The sequence below is a fragment of the Phytophthora parasitica genome, assembly GCF_000247585.1.
Source record: "Phytophthora parasitica INRA-310 unplaced genomic scaffold supercont2.57, whole genome shotgun sequence".
NCBI lineage: Eukaryota > Oomycota > Peronosporomycetes > Peronosporales > Peronosporaceae > Phytophthora > Phytophthora nicotianae.
Window position 1 is genome coordinate 299,377 of NW_008649043.1, and position 19,051 is coordinate 318,427.

Below are 19,051 nucleotides of genomic sequence, written 5' to 3' on the forward strand. Positions count from 1 at the left end.
CCACTTGATCGTTTCCAGATCTTGACGAGGGAGTGCGTCCTCCAGACCATTTGAGAATAAATACTGCCTGTAGTGTTTGTCCGTGCGCATATACTTCCTTAATGTCCATCTATCGTCAGAACCATGTTCCAAACTCTCGCTGCTGCTCCAGATGCGCTCTAGGAGCCTCACAGAGCCTAGCAAGACGGGCACGCAGTCCACGACATGCGAGGGGGGGGGAGGGGGGGGGCTTTGGAGTGCCGGCTGGGATCGAAAGACGAAGGCAACGGCGGCCAGTGGAGATATGAGAGGCATCTTGGTGAAATAGTATATAAAAAAGGGGAGTATGATGTGGGCCACTTTATAAAATATATTCAAAATAGTTTGGGTTCTAAAACAAAGGACGACACAACTATTCTCTGGAGTAGTACACCATGTAGTTACGTACGCCAGAAGAGCTTGGACTTAGCCTGGGAGACAGTAATAGAAGCGAAGTTGCTGGCAACCGTAATAGATGAAGTGGTAGTGTTCTAGTAACAAAAATGCTAAAACATGTTAAAGAAACTCGAAGACGCAACGATATTAGCATCAAAAATAATAGTGTGATCGATCGTGGCGAGCATAATTTACAGTTTTAATTCATTAACTTTTACAGCAACTAGCTTCCCATTATTCGGAAGCAACTCCACTCATTCATACTACGTGCATGTGCTCAATGTGTCTTTCTACTCAAGCACTGACGACTCAACTGTGTTAGACTGCGAAGAAGTTGAAAGCGCTTTGTAAGCCGCGTAGCCTACTGCTTGATCCCTCGCAGCGTCTTGGGCGTCACACTTGGTAGCCAAGCTCACACATTTAGCGCAAAAGGTAACTTTGCGCTGGATCAATTGCCCGTCCAACGCGATGAAGCTGATTCGTCTGCGGATTTTACATGGGTAGCACACGCAGCCATAACAAAGCTTGCAAGTGCTTCTCCCGATACCCCGAAGCTTGTAATTGTTTGTTTTCTTTGTACACATGACACACTCGTCTGAATCTTCTGGTTGATCTTGCCGCACAAAGGCGGAATGTCGACGCTGTAACATCCACGAGATTTTCTTCATTTGTCCACAATACACGTAGTTTGTGGCTGAAAGCAGAGCTTCTGCTGCAGTTGGAATCAGCAGAAACCTCATAATGTCGCCTCCAGGATCCACAATGCCGCTAGCGAAGTTGTCGACCACATTTTCTTCGATCTGTCGGAAAAATCCAAAAACTGAGAGATTCCCTCGGATTTTATTCGGAAGTGGCTTGGTCTGGGGGAAGTCGATCGAATGCAGCAAGTGATAGCCGACACGGTCGCCATTGGTAAAGTGCAGGATGCCGGTGGCTTCAATGTACACAAAATCGCGACATTTGACCAAATTCGTCGACTGGAGCGGCACATCGATCGTCATCCACTTGACCACAAGCGATCGGAACGGTTCTTCTTCACTTGGTTCAACTACTGGACACAAAACGGCCGCACTGTCGAGATCATGCACGTACGAGGCTTTAATCCGCATAACATCTAGCGTCGGATTCACGACTCCGAACATGAGATCATCCATCTCTCCAACAAACGTGCCCACACTCAACATTACCGGCAATTCCTTCGCAGGAGTATCATCGTCCAGAGGTTCCGTGTTTGGTGCGTTTTCCGGTTGCAGACCTTTGCGTGCCAATTCCTTTTGAGAGCGCTCAGTGTAGATATGGAGATTGTCTCTGGACTTGACGTGTTCCCATCGCCGCTCGTCGACTTGGTGCTTGTCGACGAGAACAAATTTTTCATATTTCTGAAAATAGTCCTGAACAAATCCGTCCACAAGTCCGATCAGTTGTAGTCGCTCTTCCTCGGATACATTGACGTTTGGATACGGATTCGCGTTGATGAATCGGTCCTTGGCCATCTTGGTGCGTTCTGTTCTATCGCCACGTGTACCTGACTGGGGAAATCGACAACTGAGCCGAACCGGAACGATCGCCGATCATTGGTATCCGCAGCTGAATGCGCTGTGGGCAACGGTTCCCATCGTGTGATCAAGAGTTTGACGTGTGGAGCAGTTTACCATCGAACGTGTACTGTACGTCATATAAGGCATTTCTGCCGTAAACGACCACCCTATCCAGCTTCCTAAGATCGAGCGTGCTCCGGAAGTGCCTGGGAGATTGTGAGATTGGTCACCCGATGCAAAAACGAATGAAAGCGACGGCTTTGAAGCAAACGAACGCAACAACGGACGAAGATTTACCCAACAGAAGGCAAAAGGGCTAACGAATTCAATGAATTCTATAAAGCTAGTCTCTTCCTGATCATTCCTTACAAACGCTAAAAAAAAGTTTGCCTGCACAATTGGCCTAGCTCAATGTTATGTACAGGACATAAACATATTTTTTATTTTGCCTTCAACTTGGCTTTACTAAAACTTTCAACTTCAACTTGATCCCTCCATTGAGACCTCCTAAAAAAGAGGGGATTGAAGCTCAATCGAGTCATCAATGCTCCGAGCGTGAAATGCACGATGACTTAGTTTACAAGTTAATATAAGCTTTATCCGGTTGACACTTGGATCGCATTTGGAAGAGTAGACAAAGTTTACGCCATGCGTTGCACCACAGACGGCATCAGGATATTATAATTGTTCTCACATGTTAAACGTATAATGAAGGCGGATCCCACAAGCTTTATTTATGGTACGGTTTACGAACTGTAAACTAAAGTCAGTAGAGTTTTGGCGGAGTAATATGAGTGGGGAAAACACATTTCGTCGATGTGTTAAGTGTACTTTACGACCACGTTCGAGGGGCAGACTGATTTCAAAAGCGCCTACCCAGCGACCAAAACAGAGATCAATGGCAGGTTAACGGTGTTGCACTAATGCACAGTGCACTATTGGAAATGTACCTTGGGGGAAGACTTGAGACGATGTTGTTGGTGTTGCTGAGCTCGGATCTCCCGAAAGCTATGATGGTTAATTTGAAAATAAAATCTAGTTGCTGGTGTGGGTAGTCGCTCTTCCCCATGCCGCTGCAAGTCATGGATGGACGCATACACGATTAAAATTGACCATCGTATCGGGAATTGCTCACAAAAATGATTGATATTCGGACGGAGGAAAAGTACTTTCGAGTGGTTGTTCGGGCGGCTTAACCAAATTTAGAAAGTCTCTGGATAGACTATGGTTCAGATAGAGACGAAGATTTCACGACGTTGTTGAATAGTTTATGATGATTCAGGCGCAAACAATTACGACTACGGCTACGACTCACTGTGGCTATCTATCAGCAGCTCATGTGGTTGCGTTGGATGAAACAGCGAATACTGCATGTAGTCGTTCCGGCAAACTTGAGTACTTGAGTACTTCAACATTGAATGGCACAGACACTAAAACTCAGATTCTAAATACCGCTGCCTGGGTTATCAGTATTGCTGAACGCCGATCAGAACGGTATACATGTACTACTACTTTCACAAGATAAAGTGGCGGTCAAGTGGTAGCATTTACCACGGACCGGATGTCGTAACCACATCGACCTATGAATGCGCGAACACCACACAAGAACCTGGCGAAAACATGCAGTACTTACACACTTTTCGCTGCGTTTTGCCTACTAAACCTCGTTTCCTTTGCAAACCATTATATTTAGTGATAAACCGAAGAGGAATCCGAGAAAGCTGAAAATGTCGACTCTGAGAATGTTGAAGCGCTATCGTACGAGTCGTGGTAGCCCGTGGCTTGGTCTTGCGCAGCTTCCTGGGTATTACAGTTGATGGCCTTACTCATGCACTGCGAGCAGAAGGCGATCTTGCGCTGGATCAGCTCGTTATCCTGTCCGATGAAGTACATTCGTTCTCGTACTTTACACGAGTAGCACACGGTCCCGTTGCAGAGCTTGCACGTGCTTCTACCGATTCCAGGGATACTCTTGCTCTTCCCGCACATAACGCACCCTTTGTGGGTCCGATTGTCGTCTCGCAGCTTAAAGCCAGCGTGTTGGCGCTGCAACATCCACGCCACCTTTTTCAACTGACCACAACGCACGTAGTTCGTCGCAGTGAGAATGGAACTCGCTGCTGCTGGCATGAAGAGCAGACGCTTGGTCTTCTGTCCCGGATCGATGATACACGACCCGAAAGTGTCAATAATAGTGCTGTGAATGTGTCGGTAGAAGGCCACCGCCGACATATTCCCGCGAATAAGGTACGGGAGGGGTTTTGTTTGAGGGAATTCGATGGAGTGTAGGACGTGGTAGCCCATACGTTCGCCGTTCTCGAGCTGTAGAATATCCGTCGCCTCGATGACCACAAAGTCTCGACATTTGTGGGACTTTAACGCCGCATCCGTCGCCATCCACTTTACGGTTAGTGACCGGAACGGCTCCTTTTCACTTGGTTCCACTACGGGACACAGAATGGCCCCACTTTCGACATCTCCCACATACGCAGCCTTGATCCGCATGGCATCCCGCGTCGTGTTGATGATCCCGAACATCAAATCTTCCAGTTCCCCCACTACTGTGCCCACACTCATCATGACTGCCATGTCCTTCTCGTGCTCACTTAACTGGATCAGAGTGTTTGGTACAAGCCCCTTACGCGCCTGGTCCTTCTGAGAGCGCTCACTGTAGATGTGGAGATCGTCCTTGGACTTGACGTGTTCCCAGCGACGCTCGTCCACGCGGTGCTGGTCTGTGACGTAGTATTGTTCATATTTCTGGAAATGGGTCTGTACACATCCATTCACCAGTTCGATGAGCTGTTCTCGCTGCTCCTCGGTCACATCCAGATCCGGATAGGGATTCCTCGTGAATCCGTCCTTGGGCATCGTAAAGCGCACTCACAAGGGGGAAAATGCCAAGTGAGACGATCTCAAGTCCGTGCCGCCCATATGCTGCTCGCCTGACCCGCTGTGTCAGGTCAGCAACGCCGTTCAAGTCTCATCCTTTGATTTGTGGACAACGGGACGACCGGGACGACCGGCACGCAGCGTAGAATGTAGGCAGGGTCAGAGTAGAGACTGAACAGGGATAGTCGCTAAATTATGTGGCGGTTTTCGACAACAGCAACACGGTTCGTGGTCACCGAGGTGACCCCAAGTCTGGATGTTTGAAAGCCGTTGTGTACATGAACCGTCGGTAAGGTCCGACGCCGCGATGTATTACGCGGGAATTTTTCAAGTCGTCTTTCTGTTCAAATCGCTTTCCTCTTGTAGACGTGGGGAGTGCTGAGTGTACGGGTCGACCGGGTAGAGCAACGCAAATGGTGATTGGAGCCCTTGGAACGGCGAACAGAGCGTTCGCACGTGCCTACAATACCGGTAAAGCTGCAAAGACACAGCTGTAAGATGCGGCTTCATGCGAGATTACGAAGTACTTTACTGGTATCGTCTACTACATGCGAGGTGATCGTTCGCAATGTGAGATTTTGTATCATTTGACTTGGATCTTTTGATATCGGTATTGGTATGTGGTCGTTCACTTTCGTTTTTCCCAAGACGCAACTAATACACCATTCATGAACTCGATTCAACGCCTATTACACAAATAAACTTTATTTCCATTCCAAAGTACATGTACCTATTACACAAAGAAACTATGTTTCCAAACCATGGTGCATGTACCTAGTATGAGATAGCTTTTGCAACAATGACAAAGATGACTTTCGAGGGACGTTTTTAGGTATCCAATTCGAAGATCCAGAATTTGGATTTTCGATATTATGTTGACCACTTCGTCATTAGTTTGTTACGATATGGCTTACAAGGCTCAAGTGCAAGTCATTCTTCAATTGCACACATTTTGACCAAGTCCCTTGATTGACCGCTGTTATGTGCATCTTCCAGTACAAGCCCCCCTCCCCACGCGTCTGCGTCTGCTCCTACTCTTGGCTGGAGCGTATCTGGACCAGCACGCAGGAGTTTGGAACATGGTTCTGACGATAGATGGACATTAAGGAAGTATATGCGCACGGACAAACACTACAGACAGTATTTATTCTCAAAAGGTCTGGAGGACGCACTCCCTCGTCAAGATCTGGAAACGATCAAGTGGTCCTTAATCAAGTTTCAAGGGTTCACCGTCTCGTCCGAGGTAGTTGCCAGAGCATGCAAAGCTGGATCGATGGATATTTTGCAGATTCTGTATGAGAACGACAGTAGATTCTTGGAACAGAGAGGAGAAACTGAACGAGGCCATTCGATCGGTTGGGGGGAATCTCACCATGTCGGCAGCAGTGCTGAGTCATCGCAGTGATATTGTGTGGTGGCTACATCGCCATATTCCAGATGCAAACTACGACTTGGATACACCTTACGCTCTGCCCTGATAACAGGGGACATGGTGATGGCAGAGTCGCTAGTGTCCATAGCTGCACAACGAGGACATTTGGAGATTGTGCGGTGGATTGTCGAGTGGACACTGCAGAATCACAGGACAATCGATCACGGGATATTAGTTCTTACAGTTGTGACGCGATCGATCCACACTGCAGCTATACACGGCCATTTAGAGGTAGCCAAGTATCTTCGTGCAACCGCCAGTAGCTCCGTCTGTGATGGATACACTGCACATTTCACTGGAGACAATCTAGAACGTCTGCAAAGGGTGGGTGTGGAAGCGAGTCCAGAAGCTCAGAGAGTCTCTGGGAAGACGTTGGTTCTAGCTGCGAAGAAAGGCTTTATCGATGTCGTACAGTGGCTGTACACAGAATACGGGGAGGACTTTCAGACGGACCTTTTCAACGCCGGACAGCATCGAATTCCGCTTGATACCATTGCGATGGATACTGCTGCTAAGTATGACCACTTGGATGTACTCAAGTACTTTCATGAACTCCAACTATCGGGAGAAACTCGGTTGCAATGCACGGAAAACGCTATGGATGGTGCTGCGCAGAATGGACACTTGAGTGTGGTGCAGTATCTTCACCATAACAGAGCAGAGGGCTGCACTACTGCAGCGATGGATCAAGCTGCAGCTCATGGCTACTTAGATGTGGTCAAGTGGCTACATCAGTATCGAACAGAAGACTGCACACGAGCTGCTATGGATGGAGCAGCTCTACCCGGACATCTCGAGGTAGTACAATGGCTGCACGAGAACCGAGCAGAAGGGTGTTCTACGAGAGCTATGGACAACGCAGCCACGACCGGACACCTCGATATGGCTAAATGGCTACACCTGAATCGGTATGTATCCAAGATGCGCCGCAGCACAAGGCCATCTGCATGTTGTCAAATGGCTACATGTCCACCAACCGAAGGTTGTACAGAAGTATGGAGCTATTTTTTTTTAAAGAATAAAGATGGTTCGAGTGTATTTATTTGCGATTACAATGCTCGAAAAAGAGAGTATACATTTCTTTTTATTTTACTAGAATGTCAGCATTTATATATTTATGCTTCCTCTAGTTTCGTAGAGTTTACCAATCTGTTGTCATCATACGAGGAGGACTCGGATGTGTCCATGAAAGAATATGAGGAAGTAACTTCACGTCTACTTGCTTCATCTTTAGCAGCTTCTTGTGCGTTCCAATGAGTCGCTTCTTTCATGCACTTGGCACAGACGACAATCTTCCGCTGCACCAGTTGCCCTCCAGGCGCGATGAAGTTGATACGATGGCGGATTTTGCACGAGTGGCACACACACCCATCACAGATTCTACACGTGCTTTTACCGATGCTTCCGATGGCAGAGCTCGTTCTTTTATCGCACACCACACACTGTTTCTTCTGAGCTGCTCGTTGACCTTCAAGCGAGTGGTGCTGTAACATCCACGTGAGCTTCTTCATTTGTCCACAATGCACATAATTCGTCGCAGATAAAAGAGCTCCGGCCGCCACGGAGACTGCGAGAGAGCGCATGATCTCACCTCCTGGGTCTACAATCCCCCACGCGAAATTTTCAATGATGAAGCCACGTTTCTTCCGGAAACAACTGAAGACCGATAGATTACCGCGAGTCTTCTTAGGCAGTGGTTTAGTCTGCGGGAAGTCGATAGAATGCATCAAATGATATCCCACACGGTCACCGGTTGGAAGGAATGCAGTACCGGTTGCTTCAATGTACACAAAGTCTCGACTTCGAACGAGATTCGTCGATAACGGTACGTCGATAGCCATCCACTTGATCACAATGGAACGGAACGGGTCTTCTTTGCTGGGTCCGATCACAGGACACAAGACAGCAGCACTGTCAACATCGTGGATATATGAAGCCTTGACACGCATATCGTCCAGTGTGGGACTCACAACGCCGTACATGAGGTCGTCCAGATCACCCACCAGCGTCCCAATCCCCATCACCACCGGGAGATCTTTCGAAACGGAGTGATCCTGAACTCGCTGCGTTGCACTGAGCGAAGTTTCTGGCTCGATACCGCGGCGACTGAGCTCCTTGTGCGTGCGTTCCGCGTATACTCGAAGTTTGTCTTTACTCTTGACGTGCTCCCAACGCCGATCGTCTATCTTGCGCTTGTCGACCAGAACGTGGTCCACGTACTTGGTGATGTAGTCTTGCACGTGCGTGTCGACGATGTGGAGCAATTCTCGTCGTTCCAGCTCGTTCACCCGGACTTGAGGGAACGGACTGGCGATGAATCGGTCTCTAGGCATCGTCGCGGAGGCAAATCTACAAGTGAGACTTGGTTTTCGTCTTGAGTCAGACTGGAGCTTTCTGTGTGCCTACATGCATGGTCTATGGATGCCTAAGAGCAAAGCGTTGACAGCGGGCAACAGCTGTACACGTTGAAGCGTACATAGTTGCAATGAGATCTTATTCTCTATCAAGCCTTCAACTTACACGCTCCTCAAGTCGACGAACTCACGTGAACACCTGCTTCGATTGTCCGTTACTTAAGTCCTTGGTATGGTCTCGTTTGATATCTCGTTTGATAATATTGAGCTCGAGTTGTTGGTGTCGGTGGTCGACATGGACGCAGTACACTGTGTAAACTGTCAAATACCAGCACTGGTGCTGTCATCACACCTTTGTCGTGCGTGCTTTGGCTAGTATTACGGTCACATGAAGACTTTTAATGCCAGACCTTATTCTACCGTTTATCTATGAAGCCGCCTTTATGGCGGCGTTTGTATCGAAGATGTGCATTTCGACCTTGCGAGGGCTTTCCCGGATCGGGAGCGTTGTGCGTTTAGAGAGTTTCAGGCTGGTGTTACAGTATGTCCAAGACGCTAAACGACCACAAAAAGACCTGCTTTCTCTCGGTCACATGGAGTTACAGCGCGGTACAAAGCACACAGCGCGACGAGGAACGTCAGAAGGGCAGGTAGCTAGCTACATTTTAGCGCACTTACGTACAGACTTGGTGCGTTTGTGTCAATGCGTCTCGACATTGAGATAATATCATAAACATGTTACTGTGCTTACCCGGACCAACTCTGCATTTGCCAAAACACTGCCTTGCCGAACATCTAAAGACCACTTAGGCACATGACGATCCACAAACAAAGCGAATTCTTTTTAGAACTCTTACGTCAATAAAAAAGAATGCCACGGTCTCCAACTCTTTGCTACTAGAAAGGTTTTGGTCTTGGTCATGATCGATTTCCCATTTAAACACATAGAAGTTGGAAGTTTGGCTTTCAGACACGTTAAGCACAATTCCTGAGATCAGTTATGCTATTGCAAGCCTTAATTCGCCGCGCCGAGAAAGTGAGAGCTGTTGGGAAGCACGTCCGACCGGGAGTGTCGACCGTAGATGTAATGCTGGATTGATGCGTTCAGCCGCTAGTCTGGAACGCTTGCATGCGGATACTTCTTCCTTCTTCTGATGGAACATTTAGTGGCGAAGTTGCGGCGGAGGGAACAGGCAGTGCGTTGGTGTACAGTAGTAACAATTCGCCCTGCCAGACAACTATATTCGGATTAAACGATGTGGAGGACGGGAGATCACGTAGTTCTTCCGTGTACACAGATGCCCGTCATTGTGATTCAGTAAGTGCAACAACACTGAACTGACAGATAGACACTCCAGTCAACTGTGATGCACTGCAGTTGAATGTACATGTATACACGAAACCACAGGGATGCCATCAACAAACTTTAGCTGCGTTTCGGGGTGAATAATTTCATACCAACAGCAAGTGTATTCCATTGTACACATACTACTACTATCCATGCAGCTACAGCGCTACATTCATAACCTCACAACCACTTAACACTTAAACTTCACACGCTATTGATCGAGTATCGAAGCTGACGACTCCAGAAATGACAACTCGCACGAAACCGTGCAAGCCTCGTAGCTTGTACACACGCCATCACTCATACAAGCCTCGTAGTCTGTGATTTGGTCCCTGGCAGCCTCTTGTGCGTTCCATTGAGTTGATTCGCCCATACACTTGGCACAGACGACGACCTTGCGTTGAATCAGCTTGCCTCCAGCTACAATAAAGCTCATATTCTGACGAATCTTGCACGAGTAGCACACACAACCGTAGCAGATCTTGCATGTGCTCTTGCCAATGCTCCCAATGACACTGGTCGTTTTCCTCGAACACACCACACACTCTTTCCTGTTGCGAGTTCTCCTCTCGGTGTCGTACGCCGAGTGGTGACGCTGTAACATCCACGCCAGCTTCTTCATCTGCCCACAGTAGACGTAGTTGGTTGCTGACAGCATCGCCCCCGCCGCAACCGAGAGCAACAATGAGCGCATCATGTCACCTCCATTATCCACTGTAGCACATGCAAAATTGTCGACAGTGTTTCGGTTGAGCTGCCTAAAACAGCCAAAGAGTGACAAATTCGCACGGATCTTGTTGGGCAACGGCGTAGTCTGCGGGAAGTCGATGGAGTGAAGTAAATGGTAGCCAGCCCGGTCTCCGTTAGAGAGGAACACGGTGCCAGTTGCTTCGATATAAACGAAGTCACGGCTCTTTACTAGGTGTGTTGAGTGTAGCGGCACATCGACTGTCATCCACTTGATCACGATAGACCGGAACGGGTCGTCCTTACTGGGTCCTACCACCGGACATAATACTGCAGCACTATGAATATCGTGGACGTATGAGGCCTTGATACGCATATCATCCAACGTCGGGTTCACGACCCCATACATGAGGTCGTCAAGTTCACCCACAAACGTCCCAACACTAAGAAATACCGGTAGATCTTTCACTGGTGAGTTGGTTTTCAGTCGCTGTGTTGCACTCAGCGAGTTCTCTGGCTCAATTCCACGTCGTTTGAGCTCCTTTCGAGTGCGTTCTGCATACACGTGTAGATTGTCCTTTGACTTTATGTGCTCCCAACGTCGCTTGTCCACTTGTCGCTTGCTAACTTGGACAAACTCTTCGTATTTCTTCATGTAGTCTTCAACGTAGACATCGACGAGATCGATCAGCTCCTGCCGCTCCAGTTCGGACACATGAACGTCGGGAAACGGACTGGTGGCAAAGCGGTCCTTCGTCATCGTGGTAAGACGAACACTGCCTTTTGCCAGGTACTCTCTCTCTAGAGTAAATCGACAACTGCATTTGCCTTGACCGCGACGGCAAGATGTTGAATACGGCCAACACATGGGGGCTCTTCAACATCTGTAAACGTATCCATGGTAAACGTACACAATCCTCCATGAAAGGGTCAAGTTGCGAACCTTACCGGTAGCATTTTCTTGCCTCACGGCGTCAGGCATGCAAATATCCTCACTTTTATTTTATTGTTTTTTTCTTGGAAGGAAGTTGTACATCAATTTACACACATGCATTTCGGCTCTGAATGAAGAAAGCATCAGAACCTCTGATGCTTTCTTCTCCGCTCTAGTACATGTATTTGTGCCGAGCTAATGGGCTATATAGCGAGGCAAAGCCAAATGCTTACGTTGATAACGTAATTGACGTAGCAGTCGCAATTGACCTTATCTGGTTGAGTTTGTGGCTTTTGACGACATGTGCTTTGAGTTGTGTGGCTCCGACGCCTTAAACTAGTGAAAGATGCAGACATTGAGACCAAGAAATAGAAGAGAGCATGATGCCCCCATAAACATTTCGATACAAACCCCGCCATCTACGATGTCACTTCAATGAAAAGGCCTCGCCGTTCGCCAGCTGGGCGATTTCTCCTCTAGACAGGATAGTATTTGCTATTGTACCTTGCAGGAGTATTTTGACAGAATTTGCAAGTACACGTAGCAATGGAGCGGACACCACCAGACGAGAGAAACGCCATCTGATGTTTCGGCAACAAACAACCCAACTGACCCACGTCAGGGATCAAGGTACTTGTGATGACGGTCAATCGATGTCATGGAAATTCGATCGTAAACTGATATCTTCAAAATACTTGCTAGGAGATTCAAGACAAGGGCTCATGAGATACATTTTATGTGCTTGTGATGGCAGCTACTTAACTTGTCTGGCCTCATTAAACGGCGTGTACAAGCTACAGGTGACTGACTCAAGCTGCAAGGGAGAACTCTCTACTAGTCTCCTTACTCGACATCTCTTTAAACCAGTTCCTGTATGTTTGGTATCTAACTCATGGATCTCTATTTGGCTTGAATTTTCTTAAAGATTTGAAACGCCTCGAATTCTCCCCCTTGTTTATTCCTGTTCACTCAAAACGAAGGATCTCCATGGGTCTCGTCGCCTCCACCGACCGTCGTCCTGTCTTCTACTTCATCGGCGACTCCATCACCGAACAGGCCAGTGATCCAAGCAAGTCCGGCTTCATCACCCTCCTACAGAACCACTATGTGCGATCAGTCGATACGATCAACCGCGGACTCTCGGGCTACAATACCAAATGGGTACTACAACACGGTATGCCGATTTTCACCAAGGAACTACAGTTCCACTATTCCGCGTCGTTCGTCACGCTGTTCCTGGGAGCCAACGACGCGATCGTGGGCGGTCCGGACTTAGTTGTCCATGTACCACTGGAAGAATATCGAGCCAATCTACAGAAGATGCTGCACATGATCCAGCCGTTGTTGGCTCCGGGAGGCAAAGTCCTGTTGATCACTCCACCTTGTATCATTGACTCGGAGCGCCACGGAGATCGCTCTAATGCTTCTGCTGGGAAATATGCTCGCGCGTGTGTGGAGCTGGCAGCGGCGGAGAACGTGCACGTGCTGGACTTACACACATACTTCAATACTGCGTTCCCGGATGTGAAAGAGCGTCAGACATGTTTCGTTGATGGGCTGCATTTCTCAGCTAAAGGACACAAAGAAGTCGGGAAGCTGTTGAGTGTAGCCATCAATGGGATGTTTGACAAGGAGGAACTCAAGCGTTTCGACAAATGGCAACTTCCAGACTGGCATGATTTTATTCACGAGAGGTCTTCGTCACCTGAAGCGAGTATCTAGTCTCAATGCTGATGGTGCTGGAATACGTCTTCATTATATCTTTCCTTCCCAAGGGAAAGCGACCAATGCTTTCTTTTCGAACTCAGTTCGTGTGCAAGTTGTCATGAACCCAATACATTGTAGTACCTAAGAAGGTAATCAGGTAGAAGACAAATTTCATGTCGAACTAGTTAACATCAAACCCCAAGACTATGCAGAACGTTATCAATAGCATTCAAGAAGACGACCACCACATCACTGTAGAGATGCAGAAAACTATCGTGGTTGAAGCCGTTAATTGGAAAATTAACAGAGCCAGAAGTACGTCGGAATTGATATTGAGGTGTCATCAACAACCTGCAATTGGAGAAGTGCAGCGCCCTTGCTTTTCTTTTCAAGACTAAGGATCTTGAAAAGAAAAGCAAGGGAGCTGCATCTCCAACAACCCCGACGAGTTATGCGTTGGTGTCCCAATACTTTGGCCAGCTTTAGGTTGCGCCTCATCACAACCATGATGACACCTGATTTGGCGAACAGTTCAACGTATGGTGCAGTCTTACTGCCGCAGAACTAGATACTATTCGCTCGTTTTTTTTTACAACACTAACGAGAGTTTGAAAAGCTTTCCTCTTACAGTTATTATCAGCATGTGCTAAAGGCTTCAACGTGGCATGATCGGTTGTTAGATTCTATATTACTTTTGTAAAGCAAAAGCCATGGTGACGGCTCGTCGAATGTGCACGCAGGAGATGTGTTGATAAAAGCCGGCGGAATGGCGTGCTTGAAATTGACCTTGTACGGAGTCATCAATACGGAGTTCCTGGGGTGCGAGGTATGGGAGGCAAGGGAGTAGATTTAGTTCAGTATCCAATAAGCATTCCAGCGAGCAATATACGTTGTCATTTGTGGGAGGTTTTGCCCTCAATCTACTGTTTTGACATTGTAAGCCGTCACAGGTGGAGAACACTGGACAAGAAGTTTCTTACATTGTTTTGCTTTATGCTATTCCAGTCATAGCACAGCTTAGCAATATTTACGTATTGCCTGGGCCTGCTTGCAGCCGCACCAAAAGCTTCATGCAGAGTTCATGACGATGATGCTGTTTTCTACCACATTCAAAATCCGGATAGAAACAAAATTCAAAAATACAACAATGGGTGGTTTGTGCAACAGCTCAGAAGGTAGCGCGCACCGCCGAATAATACATGGACTAGCTTAGTATTTGGTCAAACTTGGTGTCGAAAAATAATGGACTTTTAACAACAACAACAAAAAAAATCCTGTTTCGGGCTCACGAAATGACTGTATATTATGAATGGTTGTGAACTCAACTTCTTCTTCAATGTTTTCGCTTAAGGAGTTGCCAGAAATATCTAGTAATTTCCAATATCAAACGAGTGTTTTTCATCTTTACACGTGCAAAATATAAATCGATTTCTAAAACAAAAAAAAATCGACTAGGTACTGTGATGGTATCAAGCTTACATCTTACGACAGCTCCTCCAACCCGCAGCCAACGTAGTTGGCAGGCTCACTGTTCGACTATAGTTAAGCAGATCTGCAACAAGGCTCATTGTTCAACCTGCAGTTGCTGCCGCAGAAGACAAGCAAGGACACAGATGTTGTTACTGGTTGCAGTTGGGTGCAATCAGTAGAAGTTCCAAAGGCGACATCCCCTGGACTGCCGAGGTGACAGGCGGATGCGTATGCGAATTAGAATAGATAGTTCACTTTACAATCTGCATCAAAGCAACCAACACTGTTCAATACACGTTGGTTTTCGGGAGTTCCAGCTCCCAAATCGCGAGCACGTCACAGGTACGAAAGAGGTCTATTGCGATACCAGCGATGATTTTATCCAGCAAATACTTGATTCGTGTCTATTTTTCGAGTTAGCTACTCTCCAGCATTTAAACCGCTTCGTTAACGACCAGCAGACTATAGTTTTGCGTGAAAACGTAAATATGGGGAATCTAAAACTCTGTCTCTGAGAAACCTGTGTTACATTGGTGTCCCCGGGCTTACTAGAAATAAAAAAAGAGTAGTCTCCCGACACAATCACTCGAGGGAGAATCGTCATGTTGCTATGATATTACCGTATAGATATTGTAAGATTTGGACATCTTTTGTTGGTGTTGTCAAAATCCAAAAATTATACATCCGTACATACATTCAGTTGAGAAAAGGATTAATCCCTCTATTTTAAGTAACCGTCAGAATACTACGCAACAAGCACGCTTTAGTTATCCCGAAATATTGTAAATTCCGTCCAAAATTGCCGATTTGGGTCTGTTTGAGTCGTGGGAGGACAATCGCTCACTTACAAATCCAAGTCATTAGTAGAACCCACCACGCCTGTTCTTGCCATATGTCAAGATCTTATTTCGTACTTAAACGCGACAGTATACGGAGTTGTATACGCTGGGCGATTTGGGGGCGGTTCATTCAAAGAAACATGAAGAATAGTAGACTATAGGTATTTCAAACTAGATTGGTCCTGTACTTCAGGACAGAGAAAATATAACCTCACGAAAAAATGTTGATACAATTATTTTTTTGAGAAAGGTAAAATTGGAATCAAGACAGGAAATTTTGCGCTCAGTGCAACATGATAATCGCTTCACCACTTCCATGGTACAGAATATCAATTCCTGCGCTATATTCTCATATTTTTTTAGCCATGTTCTTTGGCGCAAAATATAGCCCATGTTCATTCAACAGTCCACACCTCAGCACAGATTCTCCGGATTTATCAGTTGGATAATCAACTTATCAAGCACACTACTAAGACCACGCTAGTGTTGCGAAAAGAAGCAAAACAACCCTAAGTTAGCCCCACGAAGTAATTGTACGATACAGAAAAGGGTAGTGTAGCGATGGTCTCTAGTAGTAACAACAAACATTCTATAAAGCACTTGAAGCGCAATATTTATCTCATTTTTATGCATCAACCTGAAAATTTAAAGCAAATCCACTTGATTCGATCGATAAAGCGAGTTGTGCATACTGTTGAGGCGTGTGCGACATGTAATTAATCACCTGTCCAATTTACGCCACTAGAGGGAAATCACCTACATATTATCACAATAGTTGCCAATTAATATGTAGAGCGCTTTTTCGTACAAGCTGAGTTATTTACCAGACCGTTTCTTGGGAGTATATTTCATTAATATCGATGGAATGGCCGAAATGGCCGAGTAAGGCAAATTATATAGATAAATATACGTTTAATAAGCAGCCCAGCTCATATCACGGACAACTAGCTACATGTTTGGTGCACGTCATGCCAAACCAGCATGATTATTCAAACCTTTATCCGAGAAAAAAAAGGTGCCACATAGGACTACCATTATGTTTGCACATGTGTAAGTAGCACGTTTTTAAGTTAATTCGTACCTAAACAGAACCACTGCGATTGGGAGCTGCTGCAATTATTTGCCTGATTAGTTGTGCCGTAATTACAGATCGAGTGGACTTGCTAAAACATCGTCGACAGAAGTACATAGCGATAACACTACGCCGGTCCTATATAGATGGCCTGAATTTGTTGTTGAGGTTCAGACAGAGCATTAGCGCTTATCCATGGAAAGGTTAGAATTCATTCCACAAGTTGCTGTGTCGAGCTCAAGTTCCACCGTCGGCCGTTCTAGCTCCGTCTTCCCATCGATCCAAGACCCTGCCACAATGCATCTGTCTAGCACTTTGCTAGCAGTTTCTGCGTTTGCTCTACTTGCCAGTGCCAACACACTGACAATCGATTCCGGGAAATCAGTGATCTCGACAATCCAGCAGCCCGACTCGAACAAATTCATCCATACTTCGAAAGCCAACGAGAGTAAAAGGTCCCTGCGACTCCGCGAAACGGATCACATCCGCGACGACGCACCTGATGAAGAAGAAAGAACTGGTTTAGACAGGGCCAAAATGCTGTCGGATAAAACTTACCGAAAGCAGGTCTTCGCTCAATGGCTCAACAATAACTATTCGTCCATGACGGTTTTCGACATTCTGGATGTGAGCAACTTTGAACAGTACCGACGCCTCTACAACAAGTATGCGAAACTTCACAAGAGCAGCGGAAACTATCCATAGTTCAGCGGTTTGTTTCTCTTCATGAAAATGTATTCGCCATGATGACACGGTTTAAGGTGTCCATAAGCGCTTGAAAAGCGGATTCGAAGCTATTGAAAGAGGATAGATTGAACTCGACAACACGACGCAAGTGTGTTATCTCTTTTGCAACGTTCACTGTGTTTGATGGTGTATAATTAGCCAAGCTTGATTCTGAATGTCACTGCTGGAAACCTGAGTGGATATACTACTAGTATTCAGAATGGATGTTGGACTTGAAAGAACGAATTTCAAGCGATTATGCGTTCTTGCTGAGCGAAGCCCCATTATGGTCGCCTGCATGCAACGTTTTAGATTTCCCTTGCTTTTATTGCGTGGCTTCAACCAACCCATCGCTTTTGCTTGCCTTGTCCGCTGCGACGTTGACGCGGTTTAGGACAATTCCCTAACATGAGGAGTTGGGATCGTGGTGTTCCTCATGGGTATGACATTGTGCAATAAGATTATTGTTTTTACTTGAACACTATGGCCCTCTTCACGAAAGGCTTGGAAATTCAAATCTGGAAAATAAATTAATGCCATTATCCAGGTTCGAAGGGAAATCGCCTTCACGTAAGCACTAATTTGCCAAGGAACATCTAAAAATGACAGTAAAAGTTCGCAAAAAAAAAAAACTCGTTTCAGCGGCATAGTTAGAGGGAACAATTTTGGTCCCTGGAGCTTGGAACTTGTTAGATTAAATATTTCGAAAGATCTTCTCTTCCCCCCCCTCTTCTCACGCCCTGACAGCAAATTGTTGTGCACAGCTGGACTCCTGGCACGGCGACGACGACGACCAGCGGGACGACAGTGGCGAAGCCCAAACAAGTCTAGCCGGATGGAACGAGACTACGCTCACTCTATTGAGCCCGGAGAGACGTTGAAAAACGCAGAATGTGGCCACAGAAGTAGTGAAACGAGAAATGTATGTGTCGGAGCTGCGCGATGGACTCCTAATATCCTAGCATGAGGTATCTTAGTCAATTTTGAGTTAGAATTAAAGCGCTTTATAAATACATCAGCTAGCCAAACTTGTATCTACTCAAAGTATGCCCCAATCGAGGGCGGGTATGAAAAGAGAATAGAAAGGTTGTCCAATGTGAAATTCGCCGCTGTACAAGAAAGTACACCGCAAATTCTGCGCATACTCTACATGTCGCTATTCTCATTACTGTTGAGCAGGAGCTGCGCAGTACCGCTGCTTCCAGCCGGCATCTCCTCGAGCTACAGCAGCGTCGACAGTGTGCTGCGGTATTGAGATCAGCTTGTAAACTTATACACAGAATGTTTGTCATTAGAGTTCGAAGTTCCAGGTAAGAATAGTGTGAAGACATCTGAAAAAAAGACTCTTTAACCTTTTTATTTTCCAGGTTCGAAGTTCCAGAGCTTACGTCAAGAGGGCCAATGCATGGGTGTTGGTACTTGACAATATCCTTAAACACGTCCCAATCCGAGAAGGAACCTCGCCACCCAAACAGCACCTCGTATATAGGGGCCACGATATGCGAGGTGCTGTTTGGGTGGCGAGGTTGCGGCCAGGTGGCTGCGGTGACTGGAGGCGGGGGACAGAAAAGATGGCCATATTCAAGTCGGGGGCGGTGAGTGGAGGCGGGGGACAGAAAAGATGGCCATATTCAAGTC

At 46.6% G+C, this 19,051-nt stretch overlaps 7 protein-coding genes across 7 annotated transcripts; 3 read left to right on the forward strand and 4 right to left on the reverse strand.

Moving 5' to 3' along the window:
• Nucleotides 1–704: 704 nt before the first annotated feature.
• PPTG_16472 (hypothetical protein) lies at nucleotides 705–1,907 on the reverse strand (the record flags this gene model as incomplete). The annotated part of the gene is made up of 1 exon (XM_008914008.1): nucleotides 705–1,907. One exon carries the CDS (start codon nucleotides 1,905–1,907, stop codon nucleotides 705–707), a length of 1,203 nt encoding a protein of 400 aa, XP_008912256.1.
• Nucleotides 1,908–3,604: 1,697 nt separating this feature from the next.
• Nucleotides 3,605–4,876, reverse strand: PPTG_16473 (hypothetical protein). The gene has a single exon (XM_008914009.1). It carries the CDS (start codon nucleotides 4,821–4,823, stop codon nucleotides 3,642–3,644), a length of 1,182 nt encoding a protein of 393 aa, XP_008912257.1. The 5' UTR covers nucleotides 4,824–4,876; the 3' UTR covers nucleotides 3,605–3,641.
• Nucleotides 4,877–6,333: 1,457 nt separating this feature from the next.
• Nucleotides 6,334–7,372, forward strand: PPTG_16474 (hypothetical protein; the record flags this gene model as incomplete). Its single annotated transcript, XM_008914010.1, has 2 exons — nucleotides 6,334–7,184; nucleotides 7,294–7,372. 2 exons carry the CDS (start codon nucleotides 6,334–6,336, stop codon nucleotides 7,370–7,372), a joined length of 930 nt encoding a protein of 309 aa, XP_008912258.1.
• Nucleotides 7,373–7,377: 5 nt separating this feature from the next.
• On the reverse strand, nucleotides 7,378–8,619 carry PPTG_16475 (hypothetical protein). The gene has a single exon (XM_008914011.1). The coding sequence runs from the start codon at nucleotides 8,607–8,609 to the stop codon at nucleotides 7,392–7,394; it is 1,218 nt and encodes a 405-aa protein (XP_008912259.1). The 5' UTR covers nucleotides 8,610–8,619; the 3' UTR covers nucleotides 7,378–7,391.
• A 1,570-nt stretch (nucleotides 8,620–10,189) lies between these two features.
• PPTG_16476 (hypothetical protein) lies at nucleotides 10,190–11,425 on the reverse strand (the record flags this gene model as incomplete). Its single annotated transcript, XM_008914012.1, has 1 exon — nucleotides 10,190–11,425. One exon carries the CDS (start codon nucleotides 11,423–11,425, stop codon nucleotides 10,190–10,192), a length of 1,236 nt encoding a protein of 411 aa, XP_008912260.1.
• Nucleotides 11,426–12,586: 1,161 nt separating this feature from the next.
• Nucleotides 12,587–13,374, forward strand: PPTG_16477 (hypothetical protein; the record flags this gene model as incomplete). The annotated part of the gene is made up of 1 exon (XM_008914013.1): nucleotides 12,587–13,374. The coding sequence occupies one exon, from the start codon at nucleotides 12,587–12,589 to the stop codon at nucleotides 13,319–13,321; it is 735 nt and encodes a 244-aa protein (XP_008912261.1). The 3' UTR covers nucleotides 13,322–13,374.
• A 3,610-nt stretch (nucleotides 13,375–16,984) lies between these two features.
• On the forward strand, nucleotides 16,985–17,392 carry PPTG_16478 (hypothetical protein; the record flags this gene model as incomplete). The annotated part of the gene is made up of 1 exon (XM_008914014.1): nucleotides 16,985–17,392. One exon carries the CDS (start codon nucleotides 16,985–16,987, stop codon nucleotides 17,390–17,392), a length of 408 nt encoding a protein of 135 aa, XP_008912262.1.
• Between the last annotated feature and the right edge of the window lie 1,659 nt (nucleotides 17,393–19,051).